At 47.9% G+C, this 19,417-nt stretch overlaps 1 protein-coding gene across 1 annotated transcript; it reads right to left on the bottom strand.

Annotated features, from left to right (window-relative positions):
* Positions 1-7,321: 7,321 nt before the first annotated feature.
* On the bottom strand, positions 7,322-13,013 carry LOC102966057 (steroid 17-alpha-hydroxylase/17,20 lyase). Its single transcript, XM_007080233.3, has 8 exons — positions 12,639-13,013; positions 11,369-11,507; positions 10,929-11,158; positions 10,063-10,149; positions 9,457-9,672; positions 8,967-9,136; positions 8,291-8,394; positions 7,322-7,777 (listed from the first exon to the last, which is right to left on the bottom strand). Exons 1-8 carry the CDS (start codon positions 12,933-12,935, stop codon positions 7,494-7,496), a joined length of 1,527 nt encoding a protein of 508 aa, XP_007080295.2. The 5' UTR covers positions 12,936-13,013; the 3' UTR covers positions 7,322-7,493.
* Positions 13,014-19,417: the final 6,404 nt, after the last annotated feature.

Here is a 19,417-nt window from a genome sequence, read left to right on the forward strand (position 1 = left end):
GCATTTTTCCCTGGTCCACACAGGGACCGAGAGAAGTCACGGAGCGGTTGAGGACAGGCCCCTGGCCCGAGCAGAGACCACGGGACCAAGGGCAGGCTGGGTAATGCTTCTGCTGAGGCCACACTTTGTCCTAAGGAGTTTTCCCTAAACCCTCTCTCTGCCAAGGGTATATTTCTGATGTTTGGAATACTTTGTAAAGTTCCACAAGCAGGTTAGAATCAGACACAAAAAAAAGCAGAAACAAGTTTTCTCACATACTCGGAAGCTGAAATGACATTTGAAAGAGAGCAAGCACTCCATGAGATCTTTTAATGATGTGATAGGGGGATGCCTGGTGGGCTCAGCCGGTGGAGCGTGACTCTTGATCTCAGGTTTGTGAGTTCGAACCCCGCATTGGATGTAGAGATCACTTAAAAATAATAAAAATCTTGGGGGCACCTGGGTGGCTCAGTCGGTTGAGCGTCCGACTTCAGCTCAGGTTATGATCGTGCTGTGTTGTTTGTGGGTGTGAGCCACGTTTGACCTCTGTGCTGACAGCTCAGAGCCTGGAACCTGCTTCAGATTCTGTGTCTCCCTCTCTCTCGGCCCCACCCCCCTCTCATGCTCTGTCTCTCTCTCTCTGTCTCTCTCAAAAATAAATAAACCATTAAAAAAATTGTTTTAAGGGGCGCCTGGGTGGCTCAGTCAGTTGGGCGGCCGACTTCGGCTCAGGTCATGATCTCGCGGTCTGTGAGTTCGAGCCCCGCGTCAGGCTCTGTGCTGACAGCTCAGAGCCTGGAGCCTGTTTCAGATTCTGTGTCTCCCTCTCTCTGACCCTCCCCCGTTCATGCTCTGCCTCTCTCTGTCTCAAAAATAAATAAACGTTAAAAAAAATTTTTTTTTAACTTAAAAAAAAATTGTTTTAAATCTTTAGGAAAAAGATGATATGATAGAAATGTGGACAGGCCCTGGAATTTGATAACACAAAGCATGTATTACTGAGTCTCCCACTTTGTGCCCAACACTGTGCTGGATGTGGAGGAGAATGCAAAAGAAATACATAAGACAAAACCTCTGCCCTCTAGAAGTTAAGTTCCAGTCAGGAAGATAAAACACCCGTGTAAAATAGTTAACAACAGGAGGTAGACTGAGATGAAGTCAACAGTACAGATTGAGGAAATCTTGAGGAATCGTGGGGGCTTGTTTGAAGTCTTGCCTACCAGGCAGGGACTTAAGAACAGATTTCTAGGCCATGGGAGAGCCACTGGTGTGCCAGCATCTGCCATCCTGGGCCAGTGATTCTTTCCTAAGAAAAGAATCACTTGTCATTTTCACTTGTCATTTTACCTCCTCCTTAGGACTATCCACCTAGAACTTAGAGTCACATGTAAGGAAGTCCCTGCCTTAAGGGAAGGACCAGGCTTCTGTCTCTGCCCAGGGAGGGGAACGCTACCTAGCCCAGCAGAACTTCTCCTTGCGTGGCCCGTAGGTGGGCGAAGCAATATGATGTGCATCTTGGAACCCTCCTGCAGGGAGTTCCTGCCTCCCCAAGTGGAACGCTCCCTAACGGGCCCGCAGAGGATGCTGACAGCATGTGTCTTCCCCAGCCCCTGGGTTTACCTGCAGTTAGCACTATTGTCTAAGAGTCCAGTATAAGCTAGACAGGCCCCCGTGCCCATCTTTGACCCTGGGCCAGAGGTCGCTGTTCTGGCCCCTCAGTGACTCTAGTGGGATGGTTGTTGCCTAGTTCCTTTTAAACTGTTGGGCTCCTCCAAGTAAGCCCAGGGGAGCCATATTAGCATCTAGAGACAGTTCTGTTCTAGAAAGGATGGGGGGAGGACATCATTCCTGCCTTCATTAAACTAATGTCTGAGTGGCAAAAGAGGAGTACCACTCTCGCGGGCTGCGTGCTGGGGGCTGTGCGTGAACCCTTGATACCTAGGTCCGTGGAGGCCCCCTCACTGCACCCCGGGGTTCCTGGGTCACTGAGTTCCTCATTTCTCTAATGAGGTATAGCGTCGTCTGTCTCTATTGCCGCAGGTGACCAAGTTCAGGTGGAGACAATACCAATTCTCTGAAGCACGAAACAGAGGAGCTTTGATGAGCAAGAATTTCAAGAAACTCCCTGTTCTCCAGTTTCCTCTGTTTTCAGCCAGGGAGGAAAAACGGGGTTTGACCCAGGAGAAGTGGGGAGTGGGTTTGACTGTTGCCCGAACCTCCTGGAAACCTGCTTCTGCCTGAACCTAGTGGTAAGGGCAGTGGGTCCTAGGAGGTGTTTGGGTTGGGGTTCCCAGCCTGGCACTTACCATGTGCTGGGCATCGGGAATGCAAATATGCCTTAGACCAGGCTCCTGATCTTCAGAAGAGCTAAGGATCCCAAGGGGGAGAAAAGGCACGTAAACAGTTTTGGTAGCACATGGTAAGTACCATGAAGCATGTGTGCACAGCATGCTTTGGAAGAATGTCACCCACCTGGGGGTATAGGGTGGCCTACCTGGAGCAGGGACCACTAAACTGAGTTTGCCAGGTAAAGAATGGTGTGAAGAGAATTCTAGGTAAATGTTTGTTTTGCAGATTTTTGAATGCCTACTATGTGCCAGGTGCCGAAAAGCACACAAAAGCATGGGAGGCCGAAATGTCTAAAGCTGCTAGCAATTTAATCTCTGTAGATAAATGCATTCTGGGAAGTGACAGGAGATGAATCTGGAGAGGTAAGCTGGTAATAAAGTAATTTGTCTTTATTATTCTGTTTATTGACTGCGCATTATCGGGTCTTGTGTAAGCATTTTACGTACTTTTTTTTTTTTTTTTCCATTTTAGCCTCCAAACAGCCATCTGAGGTATGGACTGCTTTCTTAACAGTGTTGAAGCATTCAGAGAAGTTGACTGACTTGTCCAAGACCACAAGCTAGTAAGCAGTAGAGCCGGGATTTGAACCCTGAAGAATTGGTTCTCACAAGGCACACGAAGAACTTTTGATTTCTTTTCAAAGGTGAGAGGGAGTCAGAGAAAGGTGGTGAGCAGGCAAGAAGCGTAGTGAAAGGTGAGCCAGACACTGTTTCCTCAGGAGCTACTTTATCCCCCTTGCTTGTCTCCCTGGCCTCGTCAGAAGCCTCCAGAGGCCCCCACACCACGCCAGGCATCCCTGCCAGAGGCCCTCTGTGCTGAAATGGCCTCACACCTGGGATAGGTGGTACACATTAATAGTAACTTCCCCGGGGAGGGTGAAACATTGCAAAAATCTCAGGAGTTAGAGCCTTTGGGTGGCTTGGAGGGGAGAAGAGGATTTGTTTGATCCAAAGTTTCTCCTTGCTCTCAGCCTGCTCCCCACCAGTTTAACCTTCCATTGCATGCCTTCTCACCAAGAAGTGTCGAGAAACCCAATCCCACTAGAAAATGTTATAAAGCACCCTCTGTGTTGGGACCACGAGAAGTTGGTCTCTCGGTTCTCCATCTACTTCCCAGCTGCCAGCCTGCCCCTGGCTGGAGAGGGAGGGAGGAGCGGCAGGCAGGATCACCAAGGCCTGTGAGGGAGGGTTCCTTGAGGTCCTGTCCTAAAGATGGACCTGTCCGGACAACACCTACTTCATCATTAGAGAAGGACTCATTTCATGGATCTGGCTGTAGGCAGTGGCAGTAAAGCCAGTATTTATCGAAGGACTAAACGCATTGTGTAGGTCCATATTTGACCTTCAGCAACATTCTGAGGCGGGTGGTACTGTTTCTATGCACACCTCAGACCTCCATATTACAGTTGAGAAAACTGCCATTTAAAAGGCCGAGTAAGGTGCCCGTGGTCACTGAGTCTGTAAATGACAACACTGGGAGAACTTGCCTGCACAGCCTGACCTCTCAGTCTTCTGTAGCTTCCCTGCTTCCCTGGCCCTTTCTGCTCTTCACCCGCCCCAGAGCCTCAGATAATGGGCAACACAGATGGTAAGTTACCCCACTCTCTAAATGAGGAAATGGGTTCAAGAACCTAGCAATGGGCCTAAGATCCAGGGCGAGGCACCTGGGGAGTCTGGGGACGAGAACCTGTGTCCTTCTCATCCAGTCCTTCCCGACCCTCTCACCTCCATGATTGGATTCCTTTCCTCCAGAGGTGGCTGTTTACACCAAGGCGTGTGACCAGAGAAAGGGCTTCTCATTTGTTTCAGGTTTTATGGCCACCAGAGGCACCAGAACACTCACACACTCACCCACCCCCCACTCCACACCAAGGGTGCCAAAGAAGGGGTTTTGTCCCCCTCAGAATGGAGACTCTGGGAGCTGCCCTTCTGAAAGACAAGGACAGCCCATTTCTCCTGGGACAGCCAGCTGTTTTGGCTCACAAGAGCTGATTGTTAAATTTTCAGGAATTTTATGAGCTGTTTATTAAATAACCATTAAAAAATCAAACTATTTAAACCTACCAATGAGTACATTATAATAAAAACCAAGGTAGTAAATACTCAAAACTAACCATTTGCTGATTATTTTACCACATGTTACTTTCATCTATGCCCTTGAGGTTATTTACATGTGGTGGGAATACTATGTAATGGTATTTACTACATACATAGCATATAGCACTACCATGTATCTCTTCCCAACTCGGTGTTCAGTGACATCACATTGGTGGCTCGAAATTATTACTCATAGTGGGGAGTGTTTACATCATGGCAATTGGCAAACACTACAAATCAGGGCTATTCTCTTCCACTAGCATCAGGAAACTGTTTAGTGTTTACTTACCATCATACCACTGGATAAGGGCATTCTGAGGCTTAAAATGTGACTGTGGGGTCTTGGCAAAGCCCTTCTAGCTTTGCCAAAGATCTGGGCTTCCTTATGCATAAGGAGATAGTCTGTTTATCACTGGACCAATTAGCCAAGGGATTTAGAGCATTGGATTCAGTCCTGTTGTGTGTCTAACCTACTTGCCAGGTGTTGATGTGCAGGGTAAGGAACATGAGAAGATTCAGACTTCAGTCTTGAACTCTGGAGATACAGGGGCAGATAGTGGTCCCCGGGGGACGCTACACCCCTTTTGAACCCAAGCGGATGCTTAGGCGGGTGTGGGATTCAGTACAAGGAACAGAAGCTGAAAAGGGGACAAGCACTGGGGCTGGGAGTCATGAGATATGTTCTGGAATAAGGCTTGCCCTCTGAGACTCAGGATGGGACAAGTTAGGTCAGTAGGAAAAGACCTTCTTGGCAGGGGAAGGGCAGTTTGGGCAGGAGTCAGAGTTCATGAGGCCATTTTCTGAAAGGACCTTCAGGTTTGTACTCTCCCTGGCCAGACACCCTGAGCCCTTCTGCACGGACACCCAACAGGTGAGAAGGAAAACGTGTCTGGCTCTTCCTCCTGCATGATTGAAATCTTGGGTTCTAGTCCCAGCCCTCATGCTAAGCAGCCGTGTGACTTAGGGCAAGGCACCTCCCCTGCTCTTGCCCCCACTGGCCCTCAGTTTTGTCCTCTTCAAAATGAACGGTTAGTCTCTCATTTCCCTTCTGCTCAGTGATCTGATTCAATAGTTGGAGAGTAGAATACTTGACTCACCTCCAGCCCATCTACTCCCCTTTGCTTTAAGCCAAGGGTAGCTTGGCTCTAGACCAGCCACAAGCTGATGGGGGGAGAGGACCCTGGGAGAGGGAGAGGGCCACCTCCAGTTAAACCCTTTCCCATCAGCCCACTGTGGTGTCAGCATTTTTCCAGGCTGCTTATGATGGGAGCTGGTCAGCCACGGGTGCCCACAAATTCTTCTGTGCACTCTTTAGCAAGACCCTGAGGTTACTGGCCAGTAAAGGCTGGGACTGAGTTGGGGGGACAGTAAGGAATGGTCTCTTACCACCAGACTAACAAAGCTCTTTGAAGGAAGAAGGTGCTGCTGTAATGGAAAACTGTCCCTCCTCCTTGCAGGGGCTCCATTGATTTCTTCTTCTGAAAACATAGCCAGACAGGGTCTCAGCCTTGCCCCATTGGCCCTTCCAGAGCCCTCCTCCAGTCAGAAAAGAAGGAATGGGTTGATGATCTGACCCTGGCCCGGCTGGCGCCAGGGAGCTGGCGTTGGAGCCTCTCTTCTAGGCTAAAAGGCAAGGGTCAGTGTCTCCCGGGGCATCTCAGGACATCTCTCACTTGCAAACTGGCCAGTGGCCAAGGTTTGGATGCTGGTTTCAAGGTTTGAAGAAGTCTAGGAGTCATTTTCTAGTGAGGCCTTTACAGACTTCCTGGGGTTGTGGCGTGGGGAGCAGGGCATGGCCTGGGTGAGCAGAAGTCTGCTGCAGAACGCTTTCCTGGCAGTTTTTACCCCAGGACAGGGTGAGGGAAAGGAGACCTGCTGGTCTTTGGGGACCGAGACAAGAGGGATGGGTAGTGGTGGCTTGAGTTTGTGGATTGCACATACTCCCCCAAAGCCAAACTTTGAGGTACACACAGTAATTCCTATCTGCATCAAACAAGATCTGCTCTACTTCCTAAATGTAAGCAATCCCACCATCTCTCACCATCTCCACTGCTGTGGCCAGGGACTAAGCCACCATTACCTTGTTCTCCTGGACCAGTACAACCATCTCCTCCTCCCTGCCCTTGCTCTCACCCTCTCAGACCAATCTCCACTCAGCAACTAGGGTGGTCTTAAAAATACAAACCAGGGGCGCCTGGGTTGCTCGGTTGAGCATCCAACTCTTGGTTTCAGCTCAGGTCATGATCTCATGGTTTGTGGGTTCGAGCCTCATGTTGGGCTCTGTGCAAAGCCTGCTTGGGATCCTCTCTGTCTGCTCCTCCCTTACTCGTGCACACTCTTTCTCTCTCTCAAAATAAATAAACTTTAAAAAAACAAACCAGACCTTCCCACTTACAGTATAACCCCCCCCCTGCCCCCGCCCAACAGCAACTTCCTATCATACTTGGGGTAAACACCTAAATTCCTCCCTGCTACTTACAAAGGCTCCATGGGACCTAGCTCCTGCCTCTAATCTGACCCCATCATCAGGAACCGTTCTCCCCTTTCATTTGCTCTATCTCACCATGCTGACCTCTCCCACCTCGAGAACTTTCCACCTGCTGCTCCCTCAGCATGGGATGCTTTCCCCAGGTCTTTACATCTTCCCAGCTACTGGCTTGCAGTGGCCACCCTCCACTCTGCCATTCTCTTCTCACATCGCCAGCATCCAGTATAATTGACTTCAAAGAACTTAGGAGTCTCTGCAGTGCTTATTTGTCAGCCCTCACTAGAGTGTAAGCTTCATGAAACCAGGGAGCTTGAGTGTCCAGGGACAGTGAGTGGCACATAGTAGGTGCTCAATAAATATTTGTTGAAAGAATGAGTGAACAAATGAACAAATAAATGAACTGCTCAGGGACCGGGAAGAAAAACTTTTGTTTATGCACACAACTAGCAGGGAGTGCAGACTGGAACAAAAGGCAGTGTGGGCCCCGGGGAGGGAGGAAAGGCAGGGGAAGGTGGAGTTGCACCTCTAATTCTGTGCTGTGGAGCCACACAGGGTGGAATCAGGGGATGCTAGGTCAGCCTCTAGGTGCTACCCTCATCCTGGGCTTCCCTCCAGGCCTGGCGTACCTTCACCTTCACTTTGAAAGGCTCAATCAAAAAAACCATCGTGGGGTTGCCTTCCAGGTGGGGCAGCTGCCCATCATCCGGGACCTCCAGGTCGAACCTCTGCAGCAACCAGGCCATGAAGAGGAAGACCTCCTGGCGGGCCAGGCTCTCACCTAGGCAGGAGCGGGGTCCTGCTCCAAAGGGCAAGTAACTTAATGATGGCGAGATGAGCTGACTCCTCGTGGGGTCCAAGAAGCGCTCTGTGGAATGGGGAGGTGTCAGCCAGGGTCAGTGCAGTAATGGCTCTGGCCTGACTGAGGGGGAGATGCGGCCTTGCCCAGGGAGCCCCAGTCTGAGGAGGTGGATAGCCTGGCATGGGGGAACCCCATCCTGAGGAGAGACACGACCCAGCTCTCAGGTAGCCCTGAGAAATGCACAAAAGAAATGCAATATTCAGGAAGGGTGGAAAGGAGGCAGTATTAACAAATGAAAATGCCACCGTCCAAGGGGAGAGGGGCTGACCTGTTGGGAGCCATACACCTAGAGAGCTTCCTAGAGGACATTTACAGCTGGTAGAAGGAGAAAATGAGAAACCTAGCTGTGAAGAGTTTGGGTAAGTCCAAGGTAGAATGGGGGCTGTCAACAGGTTCATGTAGCTGGAGCCAGGAGTTTTCTAGTAGCAAGCTGGGCAGAGGGAATGGCATGCTGGAATGATGGAGCTCGGAGGCTAGGTTGGCTGTGTGGCCCGGGAGCAAGACAGAAGGGGGACTCACCGGGCATGAACTGGTCGGGCCGGTACCACTCCTTCTCATTGTGATGCAGTGCCCACAAATTGATGATAACATTTGTGCCCTTGTCAACGGCAAACTCGCCGATGCTGTCCCAAAGAGGGAGAGGAAAGAGGAGTCTAAAATATTGTCCTTCCCAAACTGCTCAGCCCCCAGCTTCCACAGTCCCCCAGCCTGGGGGAAAAAGCCCTATACGTCCTTGTGCCCACTCCCTCATCTTTTCCCCAGCTTCTTCCAGATTCGGTATGAATCTAGCCTTTCTTTAGCCCTCTTCCTGACTAGCTCTTACGTGTTAATACTTGTATATGTGGACATTTATGTCTGTCAGGGCATGTGGGTGTGCATTTTGAGCTGGTGCATGTGTGTGCATCTGTTGTGGCTACTGGATTGAGTAGGAGTAGAGAGCACCTGGTCTTTAATCCCAGACCACATGTCTCCAGGGCAGCAGGCAGCTTCTGAGGGAGGTTGGTTAGATCTGTGGATTAGTCACGGGTGTTAGGAGGTGGCCAATCAACCCTATATTGATCAGTAGGGTCATGGGTAGGATGATTGATGGCCAATGGTTGAGTATAGGTTGACTAGCAAGCTGAGGGGTGGGGTGGTGGAGGAGGGACCAAGTGGGCTGGCAAGCAGTATTGTGTTATTAGGAGGAAAGGCATACCTGGAATCCATGATAGCCTTGTGGGGGATGAGCGTAGGGGCCACAGGCCGGATGCGAAGCACCTCTCGGATGGTGGCCTCTAGCAAGATGAGTTGATTCCGGTCACTCATAGTTGGTGTGCGGCTGAAACCTATATTCTGGTCAATCTCCTCCTGGAGCTTCTTATACAACTGAGGGCCAGAGCAGGGTAGATGTGACCGACATGCCTAAGCCCAGGGGAAGCATGGGCTTAGAAGAATCCTATTGTCACATCCAGAAGAGCTGGCTCAGACTCTTCCCAGTGATGGCTTTGCAGCCTGGGCTTTGCTTCCAGAAGATGAGGAGCTCCACCCTAGGACCAAAGCCAACAACTGCTTGTGTAAGGAGTGGGGCAGCCCAGTCTTCTTGCATGGAAGGGCAGAGGGTATTACTTCTCCCTCCTTCTGGGGCCATAGGTGGATCTGGCTGGGGTGAAGAGTGGCTGGGAAGGCCAGAGTAGGGAGAAGCCCACCTGAGGATGGTGTAACAGGAAGGCCACAGTCCACCTCACCACGGATGTGGTGGTCTCCACACCAGCCCCAAAGATGTCCCCTATGGTGGTAAGGATGTGTTTATCCGAAAGCAGCTTCGAATCCTGGTCTGAGGCAGCACTGTTATTGTCTGAGTTCATCCTGGCTTGGATCAGTACATCCAGCATGTTGGTGATGGAGTCATTGCTGAAGTTCTCCTGGTTGGGTGGGGTTGGGAGACAGTGATAAGGAAGGAGCCCCATCTACAATACCCTGCCATACTTCCGTGCCACACTGGAGATACAAAGGCTCCTTCCACTTGGAAGTGAGGGAGGGGGGGTGAGGCCAGGCAGGACCTATGAGGTTGTGGGGTGGGAGGAAGCACTGGGCTCTCTTTAAATTTTGGGAGTGAGTGGGTCCCTTCTAAGATCCCCTGCAATTACTTACTTCCTCACCCCTATTCATTAGTTAAGTCATTTTTATTGAGGGCCTACTATGTTCCCTACTCTCTGCTAGGTGCTAGAGATCCTACAGTGTCCAAAATGGACCTCAGCCCTGTTTTCATGACACTTCAACCTATCTCATGTCTCTTCTGCTTCATCTCCTACCTTATGTTTTTCAAGGATTTCACTCAGCAACTCATCTCGCTTTTTAACATAATTCTTCATTTTTTCCAAGGTTTTGTTGGGGAAAATCTGGAAAGTAGAAATAAAGGTCAGATCCATCCCTCTTCTATTTTGCTTCTCCAGCTACCAGAATCCCTCCTTGAGGCAGATCTTAGCTTTCTGTCTCTGGAGAGTGGGGGAGAAGGGAGAGAGAAAGAATCTTAAGCAGACTCCATGCTGAGTGTGGATGCAGGGCTCGATTCCATGGCCCTGGCATCATGACCTGAGCCAAAATTAAGAGTTGGATGCTCAACCAACTAAGCCACCCAGGCACTCCGTTTTTTTTTTTTTTTTTTCCCAGAATGGGATTATTAATGACAACTAGAACAACTCCAAACAAGGGAAAAGGGAGCATCTCCATTTCTCCCTCCCCATTCAATCAAACATCAGGCACTGATTGAGGGTCTACTAAGTAGACTCCACTGTGTGCCCAGCCCTTCGGAGTAAGAAAGACTTGAGTCTGAAGGCTGGGGCAAATTCTTTAACTTTTGAAGACCTCTGTTCTAATCTCCATGGAAACTGACCTTCCAGAGGAAGTACATGATTAACGCAAGTGGGGTGCTTAACACCGAGCACATAGCAATTGGTAAATAAATGAGAGCCATTATCATGAGTATTACAATGCATAGTTAAAAGCTAAACCTATTTCTGTAGAGAAGTGGCAAGGTCTTAAAGGGAGTCACAAGAAGTAGAGGTCACTGTAGCTGAGGCGGTCAGGAGAAAATTGGGTCTGGAGCTAGGCAGTAAGAAATGCAGACTGCAATCAGGGATTGCTGGGATCTGAAAGTGTGGCCTGGCCTCATCCTCACCTTCAACATGGGGAATATGTCTACCAAATTGTCCTTTCCCAAAGTATTCAAGATGCCTTCATTGTAATTCTGTATGATCTTCAGAGCAGGATCTCCGTTCTTGAAGGAGGAGTTGAAGCAGATCAAGCAGATGATGTTGGTCACCGCCAGGAAGAGAGGCAAGTACAAATCTACGGACTGTCCATCCTGCATGGCCAGGTCATCACACAATAAACTGATTTCCCGACAAACTGAGAGGAGAGAGGGGCATGATGGTGGGGAATTAAGCAGCAGCCTTTATCCCTCCCAGGTCCATCTTAGGCAGGGACATAGACCAGAAGGCCACTAGATGGCAGCAGCAGCCAAGAAAGCACTAGATTGAGCCGGCCCTTGCCCCCTTCCCAGCCCCTTTCCCCCCCTCCACCAGCCCCCAGCAGTCCCAGGGGCCAGCCGGCACTCACTGATCTTCTCTAGCCTTTGGTCGCCATCCTTGAACAGGGCAAAGGTGGCCAGTGCCAGCTTCCTGTGCGTCTGCCAGCTGGCACCATGGTCGGCAAAGGCAATGCCCTTTTGGTTGTCAGACAGGATATCCAGAGTCACCTTTGGAGAGCAGGAAAGGCTGTAGGAATCGGACAAGCCTGATGCTTTTTGAGGTCCCTCTGGGAAGAGGTGGCTTGGACTGCCCAGATCTCTGCCTTTCCCTGGGCCCCCTGGGGGGTGCTGAAGACACAGCAGCAGCTCATCTACTTTTTATGCCCTCCCATTGCAAGGGTGTGTGCCCACCATAAGGCCCCAGCTGGAGAATGCAGTCTGGACTTGGGCCAAGCCACCTCTTCCCAGAGGGACCTCAAAAAGCATCAGGCTTCAAAGCCCCTCCTCTTAAATCCTATGACCCCACAAGCCCCATCTGGCTAGCCTCCTCCTTCCTCTTTGCTCAGGAGAGTTGGGAGTGAGGCCGTTGGCCAGCAGACCTGGCTGACTGATCCAAGGAAAAATGAGTAAACCCTTGGCCTGATCAGAGATAAGTGGCTGTGAGGCAAGGGTGGAGGGGGCAGTGGGGGCTGCCTGGGCTGTTCAGGAGGGTACACAGCAGCAGGGTGTGAGGATGGGGCACTGGCAGTATTCCCAGATGGTCAGCTTCTCTCCTCCCCCAGGAGCATTTCAGAAGGTTCAGTAAGATAGATCATCAGCATCCTTGAAATGCTACCAGGTGTCAGCCTTATGTGAGCCAGAGCAGCTGGGGACAGCTCCAAAGACACAGCAATCCCAGCCCTGCAAAAACCAGGCTACTTCTCCCTCACACTTTCCCATATAAGACAGTAATCATTTAAACTCCATTTTCCACGCGAAGAGTAGCATTCCTAAAGGGCTATTTATTGAGCACTTATTGCTCTGGGCACTGGGCTAAGTGCTTTGCATAAACGATCTCAGTTGATTAGGGAAATTGAGAGTCAGAGAGAACATCATCCAGTTCCAGGCGAGATGCCAGGAGTGGGGCTTCCGCCCCAACCCACCTCTTAGAAGTCCAGAAAAGGAGATATTCCTTTGATTCTCCCTGCCTGGTTTAGAGGCTGGGTGGAGTCTGAGGGGTTGATTCTCACCCACAGTCCTGCTAGTCTGTTTTGGGAAGAATTACAGAAGTCGGGAGGGTCATTCCAGGCTTGGTCTTGGCCAAAGAACTGCAGAACCCCAGGGACTGGTGAGAGAGGAGGGTTGGTGGGAACTGCTTACCACATGGGGCCGCCCAGAGAATTCCTTGCCCTTCTTGACAAGCACCTCCTTGGCCAGCTGGTGGTCGCCGACCATCACTGTAGTCTTGGTCCCCAGACGAAAGGAATAGATGGGGCCGTATTTTTTCTGCAGCTTGAAGAAGTTCATGTGCGGATGGCCACTTCTGGGGAGGAATAGCAGGCTGCCCACCAAGGGCAGGGATGGGAGGCTCTTGGGATACTTGGCACCAGGGCACTTTGCCTTGGGCCACAAGAAACAGGCTAGGGTGAACAGCAAGAAAACCAAGAGCTCCCACATGGTGGCCGGGTGCCCGCAAGCAAGACAGGCAGCTATGGAGTGGAAGAGCCGCAGCCAAATCTTGGGTGCGAGGAGGCCCTTTTAAGGCCTGCCCTGTTCTTCACCTTGGCTTTGTGTTATCTCTTGCCTTGTGGAAATTTATCCTGGAGCACAGCCAGGCCGGAGCCCTCTCCCAGAAAAGACAGAGGAAGGAGGAGTGGAGGCCTCCTCAAGGGCTGGCTCAACTCCAGGGCAAAACCCTAGGGGAGGAGCTAGGGAAGGGGGAAGACTATTGGGCCTCCCCCCCACCCGCCCCCGCCCCGAGCTCCCCATTCATCAACGTCCACAGAGTGCACCAGAACCAAATGGTATCTGGGTCAGGAATCAAGGTGTGGGGCTTTCCATGTTGTAAGATCAAAATCAGTGGACAGATGTCAGGAGGCTGACAACCTGCAGGGACTGTCAGAGATATTTTATTCAGTCTTAGTTAACAGCCAAAGAATGTGATGCCTTCGAAGGTCAGGTTTGTAGAACGTCACACACGACAATGACGGCAAGAACCCAGATGTCCTAACTCCCGGTTTGCTGTTCTTTCCAGAGGCAGCCATACTCTCAGGTTGAGAGCATGGGCTTTAGAGTCAGATAGGTTTGGGTTCAAATTCTAGCTGGGCCGCCTTCTAGCTATATGACATGTTTTAGAAAGTTATTTTCATTATATCAAAATATACACAACATAAAAGTTACCATTTCAACCACGTGTGCAATTCAGTGTCATTAAGTATACTCACAGTGTTCTATGGCCATCATCACTCTCTACTCCCAAAACTTTGTCATCACTCAAAACAGAAACTACCTACTAAGGAATAACTCCCCATTGGATACCCTCTCTCCTATTCGTTGCAACTTCTAATCTACTGTGTCTCTATGAATAAGCCTATTTCACATGAGTGACACCTTGCAACATTGTTTCCTGTGCATCTGGCTTATTTTACCTAGCATAATGTTTCTGAGATTCATCCACATTGTATCAGAACCCAATTGCTTTTTAGGACTGAATAATATTCCTTTATATGGATATACCTCATCTTGTTTATCCATTCAGCAGGTGAGGGATATTTAAGTTGTGTTTACCTTTTGGTTATTGTAAATAATGCTGCTATGAACGTGTGTGTGAGTCCCTGTTTTCAACTCTTTGGGGTATATATCTTGGAGTGGAATTACTAGGTCGTACGATAATTTTATGTTAAGTATATGTTAATGTATCAAGTTTCAATTTCCTCCCCTGTAAAACTGAAATAATAATGGAACCTACTTATCAGGGTAGTTGTGACTCAATGAGATTATGCACGTAAAAGTGCTGCCTGGCATGAAGTAAGTACGCATTCAATATTTGTTCTTTTCATCATTATACCAAAATGGGCTTCCTAGTTTTTCTGAGCTCTCATTAGTAGATCTTCCTGACAGACCAACTTCTCATCCTTTGCTGGAAACCTTCAGTGGCGCAACCAGTATTTATCAATGATTTGACATTTGCAGATGTCAAACCTGGGAATTTCCAGCCCCAGGGAGGTGAACATTCCTGGTGTCAATCATCATAGAAGACGTGGGTCCTCAGACAGGCAACCAGGCTCCACTGAGTGAGACTCACAACGGTGGGGGATGGAATTTCTGCCCATCTCTGGGGGTGGCCTGCCAGCATCTGCACTTTGAGGAGTACAGACTAGTGTGTGGGATGCTGGAATGAAGCAGGAAGGCAGCAGGTAGGGGACCTCATAGTGAAGGTGAACCTGCAAGGCCTTGAAGGCCAGACTGCCTGGTTGCTCATCACCCCAAATTTTCAAATGATGTCAGGAGGCTCACAACCTGCCGGGACTGTCAAAGATATTTTATTCAGACTTTCAGGGCCGTTTGTGGTTGGAGGTATGAGCCAGGGTGGTCGGAGAAGGCTTCATGAAAGAAAGGGGATTTGAGCTAGGCCTTGAAGGAGAGTTAGGACTACTGGTAGAGGCATGGGGAGTGGGGGAGGAAGGATACTGCTGGAAGGGAGAGCAGCAGAGGCTGGAAGGGATAGAATGTGTGGTGGGATGGTGATGATCCTACCTACAGACATGTAGGCGAGATGCTGGTCGGGCGCATCAAATCAGCCCTGAAACAAAAGGCTAGGGAGGACGAGGAATGACTGAAAGTTCTGCAGCAGGGGAGTGACAGGAGACACTGGCATTTTTGGAGAATGAATCTGGTATCTGCACCAGGGTAGGCTGGACCGAGGAGCTCTTGTGTGAAGCTTGACAGCCAGGCAAGAAGAGGCCTGAGTCCTGTGATCCAGGCCGGGGCCAAGTAGGATCATCTGGTCGGTAAAGAAATATGAATGGGTACTTTCTATTCCTAAAGTGAATGCCAAGGTGATTCTCTGATGTTTCACCCCAATTACAAACAAGAAATGGCAATTTTTTTAAAAGCGCTGCTTCGATGGCACCCGGGCACTAAACGTGGAACCTGCTTGGGATTCTCTCTCTCTCTCTCTGTCTCTCTCTCTCTCTCTGTCTCTCTCTCTCTCTCTCTCTCTCTCTCCCCCTCCCTCTGCCCCTTTCCCCTGATCCCTATAAAATAATAAAGAAAGAAAGAAAGAAAGAAAGAAAGAAAGAAAGAAAGAAAGAAAGAAAGAAAGTATTGCTTCCTATCCTCATTACCATGTTATTAGAGTTACAAGTGATCATTGCAAAAAATCTGGATAATGCAGGTAGCTAAAAATAAATTTTGAAAAAAATTTTTTTAAAGTTTATTTATTTTGAGAAAGAGAGAACACAACCAGGGTAGAGGCAGAGAGTGGGGAGAGAGAGAGTCCCAAGCAGGCTCCATGCTGTTGGTGCAGAGCCCAATGCAGAGCTCGAACCCACCAACCATGAGATCATGATCTGAGCTGATCAAGAGTCGGACACTTAACCTACTGAGACATGCAGGTGCACATGAAATGTGTTTTTAACCTAAATGAGACCATACTGCATTTTTTAGCATAGATATTTTTCTATTATTAAGGACTTTTCTATGACATTATTTTTAAAAGTTTATTTATTTTGAGGGAGGGAGGGGAGAGGAGGTGGGGAGAGAGAGAGAGGAGAGAGAGAATCCTAAGCAGACTCCACAGTCACAAGCACAGAGACCAACATGGACCTTGAACACACGAACTGTGAGATCATGACCTGAGCCAAAGTTGGATGCTTAACTGACTGAGCCACCCAGGCGCCCCCACTACAACATTATTTTTCATGACTGCATATCATTCCATTTTGTATATATCATACATATAGCATAGCTTATTTAACTGATCCCGTATTATAGTATTGGACATTTAGGTTGTTTCTGTTTTTGTCTTTGTTTTTCATACAAACAACACTAAGTAATAGCCTTGTAGTGAAACCTTTGTGCATAACAATTCATGTTTTCTTAGAGTAGAATACTCAGAGTGGAATTATTGTTTAAGGGACATGCATGCATATTTTCAAGACTTGTAACAAATACTTATTTATCAGATGCATTTTATAAATAGATTTCTTGGTGTCCAACCATTCCTAGATTAGTAATAACTTATTCAGAGCATCTTCTTTTAATACAGAATTGAATTCTCTTTGTATTACTTAGGATTTTATTCTTTTGCATCTCCACTCATGTGAAAAATTGGGTTGTGGTTTTCTTACTTATCACTGTCAAGTTTTGGTATTATGATTTTACTAGTTTTATAAAGTTATTGGAGAAACTTTTAATCTTTTTCTATATCCTTAAGCGGATTAAATGGCATGGGAATGATCTATCTATTCTTTGAACTTCTAAAGGAAGGTAATATGAGAGTGTCAGGTCTTAGTGCCTTTTTTGGAGAGATAACTCTTTAAAAAAACTTTTTTAACGTTTATTTATTATTGAGAGATAGAAAGAGACAGAGCATGAACATGGGAGGGGCAGAGAGAGGAGGAGACACAAAATTCGAATGAGGCTCCAGGCTCTGAGCTGTTAGCACAGAGCCTGATGCGGGGTTCGAACTCATAAACCTCAAGATCATGTCCTGAGCTGAAGTTGGACGCTCAACCAACTGAGCTACGCAGGCGCCCCTGGAGAGATAACTCTTTAACATAATTTTCCAATTTCTTCCATAGTTGTTGGTCTCCTCAACTCTTCTGAGTCTTCTTCTTTTTTTTTTTTTTAATTTTTTAAATGTTTATTTATTATTGAGAGAGAGGGAGACAGACAGACAGATAGAGCACGAGCAGGGAAAGGGCAGAGAGAGGATGAGACACAGAATCTGAAACAGGCTCCAGGCTCCGGGCTGTCAGCACAGAGCCCGACGCGGGGCTCAAACTCACAAACCGCGAGATCATGACTTGAGCAGAAGTCGGATGCTTAACCGACTGAGGCACCCAGGCGCCGCATCTTCCAAGTCTTCTTGCGTCAATTTTGGCAATTGATATTTCTTAAATTTTGCACTTTCTACTTTTCCTTAATTTGCCAGAAGTTTCATTAATCTTTTCAAAGAATCTCCCTTTGGATTTATTCATCAAGTCTTTGATGGTTGTCATTTTAATTTGGTTTCAGTGTTGATAAATGATCAGTGCAAAACGTCCTTTGTAACTTTATTCCAGAATTCAGACTGAAGGTTCGTGTGGCTTCCACTTCCTTACAATCCCTGTTTTCTTTGTTCCTCTTCTAAAACATAAGCCCCGGAGCGCCTGGGTGGCTCACTCAGGTCATGATCTTGCGGTTTGTGAGCTCAAGCCCCATGTCGAGCTCTGTGCTCACAGCTCAGAGCCTGGAGCCTGCTTTGGATTCTGTGTCTCCCCCTCTCTCTGCCCCTCCCATGCTCATGCTCTGTCTCTCTGTCTCTTAATAATAAATAAACATTAAAAAATTAAAATAAAATAAAACATAAGCCCCATTATCTACTACAACTGAGCTGATGACCTGGGAACTCCATTATTAGGTATTTAACCAACAGCATTTGTACATATGCGCACTAAAGGTACACTCAAAAGTATTCATAGCAGCACTAGGAAAAACCCAAGTATTTATCGGTTATTGAATAGATTGTCATGCATCACACAGTGGAATACTATGCAGAGATGAGAATGAACAAACTGCAGCTCCGTGAGCCAACATGGATGAAATGCACAAGCATAATACTGAGTGAAGAAACCAGACTCATAAGAATGCAGTGTATTATCTTATTTATACAGATTTCAGAAACAGATAAAACTAATCTAGGGTTCTAGAAGTCAGGTAATGATTACCCTGGCAGGTGGTTAGTGACTCAAACCATGAGAATGAACAAACTGCAGCTCCGTGAGCCAACATGGATGAAATGCACAAGCATAATACATCCTTTCTCTCCAATCCTGTCATCATCCTGCATGACTTTAAAGTCCGTGGGAGGGGCGCCTGGGTGGCTCAGTCGGTTAAGCGTCCGACTTCGGCTCAGGTCATGATCTCACAGTCTGTGAGTTCAAGCCCCGCGTCAGGCTCTGTGCTGACAGCTCAGAGCCTGGAGCCTGTTTCAGATTTTGTGTCTCCCTCTCTCTCTGCCCCTCCCCTGTTCACGCTCTGTCTCTCTCTGTCTCGAAAATAAATAAACGTTAAAGTCCGTGGGGGATCATCAGCCAACATCTCAACTTCATAGTCCCTTTATCTCCTCAAATCCAAAGACTTACTTCCACTTCAGTTACTCTTCCAGACTTCAAGCCCCATTCTCAACCCCACCCCTTTCATGCTTAGCAGATGACCTTAACTTTACTTAAGAAATCTGAGACCATAGGGACACCTGGCTGGCTCCGTTGGCAAAGCATGTGACACTTGATCTTGGGGTTGTAAATTTGAGCCCAATGTGGGGTATAGAGATTACTTTTAAAACATCTTAAAAAAATAAGTCTGAGGCCATTAAGCTCAATCTCCCTTGATTTCTACTTTATTGTTAGACGGTTAGAGGTAAAGAATCGCTATTCCTGTGTCTAATCAACCCTTCCAACAATTTGGGAAAATAATAACTTAATTGAACATTTGCCATGTATTACATGTACTATTTAACTTAATCCTTATAACAGCTCTATAAGATGCTATTACCGTCATCATCCCTATTTTACAGACGAGGAGACAGACACAAGGGCTTGCCTAAGGCCATCCAAGTAGTCAATGGCAAAGCTGGGATTTAAGCAGTCTAAAGTTGTCACACAGTTGAAATGTCACACAGTTCAATGCACAAAATGAATCATTTCAGCAGTGTTTATAATTGCCAGTAATACCCCCCCCCCCCCCATCAAGAGGAGATGAGAATACAGTGCAGTCAGGGAAAGGAGGAAACACTTTATGTGCTTATTATGGAAAGACTTCAAAAATATATTGTTAGGTAAAAGGAGCAGAAATAAGAATAGCATGTATTGAATGCTTCCATTTGTGTAAAAAAAGGAAGAAGACTATATGACTGTTTTGCTTTATATGCATAAAGTATCTCTGGAAGTATACAC

The sequence above is a fragment of the Panthera tigris genome, chromosome D2, assembly GCF_018350195.1.
Source record: "Panthera tigris isolate Pti1 chromosome D2, P.tigris_Pti1_mat1.1, whole genome shotgun sequence".
Taxonomy (NCBI): Eukaryota; Metazoa; Chordata; class Mammalia; order Carnivora; family Felidae; genus Panthera; species Panthera tigris.

Bases quoted from the DNA above. Each gene is read 5' to 3' on its own strand.
- LOC102966057 (XM_007080233.3), bottom strand. From the start codon at position 12,935: ATGTGGGAGCTCTTGGTTTTCTTGCTGTTCACCCTAGCCTGTTTCTTG. The intron at 9,137-9,456 runs GTGGGCTTCTCC...TCTGGCCCTCAG, and splicing joins TCCTGTTACACCATCCTCAG to TTGTATAAGAAGCTCCAGGA. The intron at 8,395-8,966 runs GTATGCCTTTCC...TCTTTGGGACAG, and splicing joins AAGGCTATCATGGATTCCAG to CATCGGCGAGTTTGCCGTTG.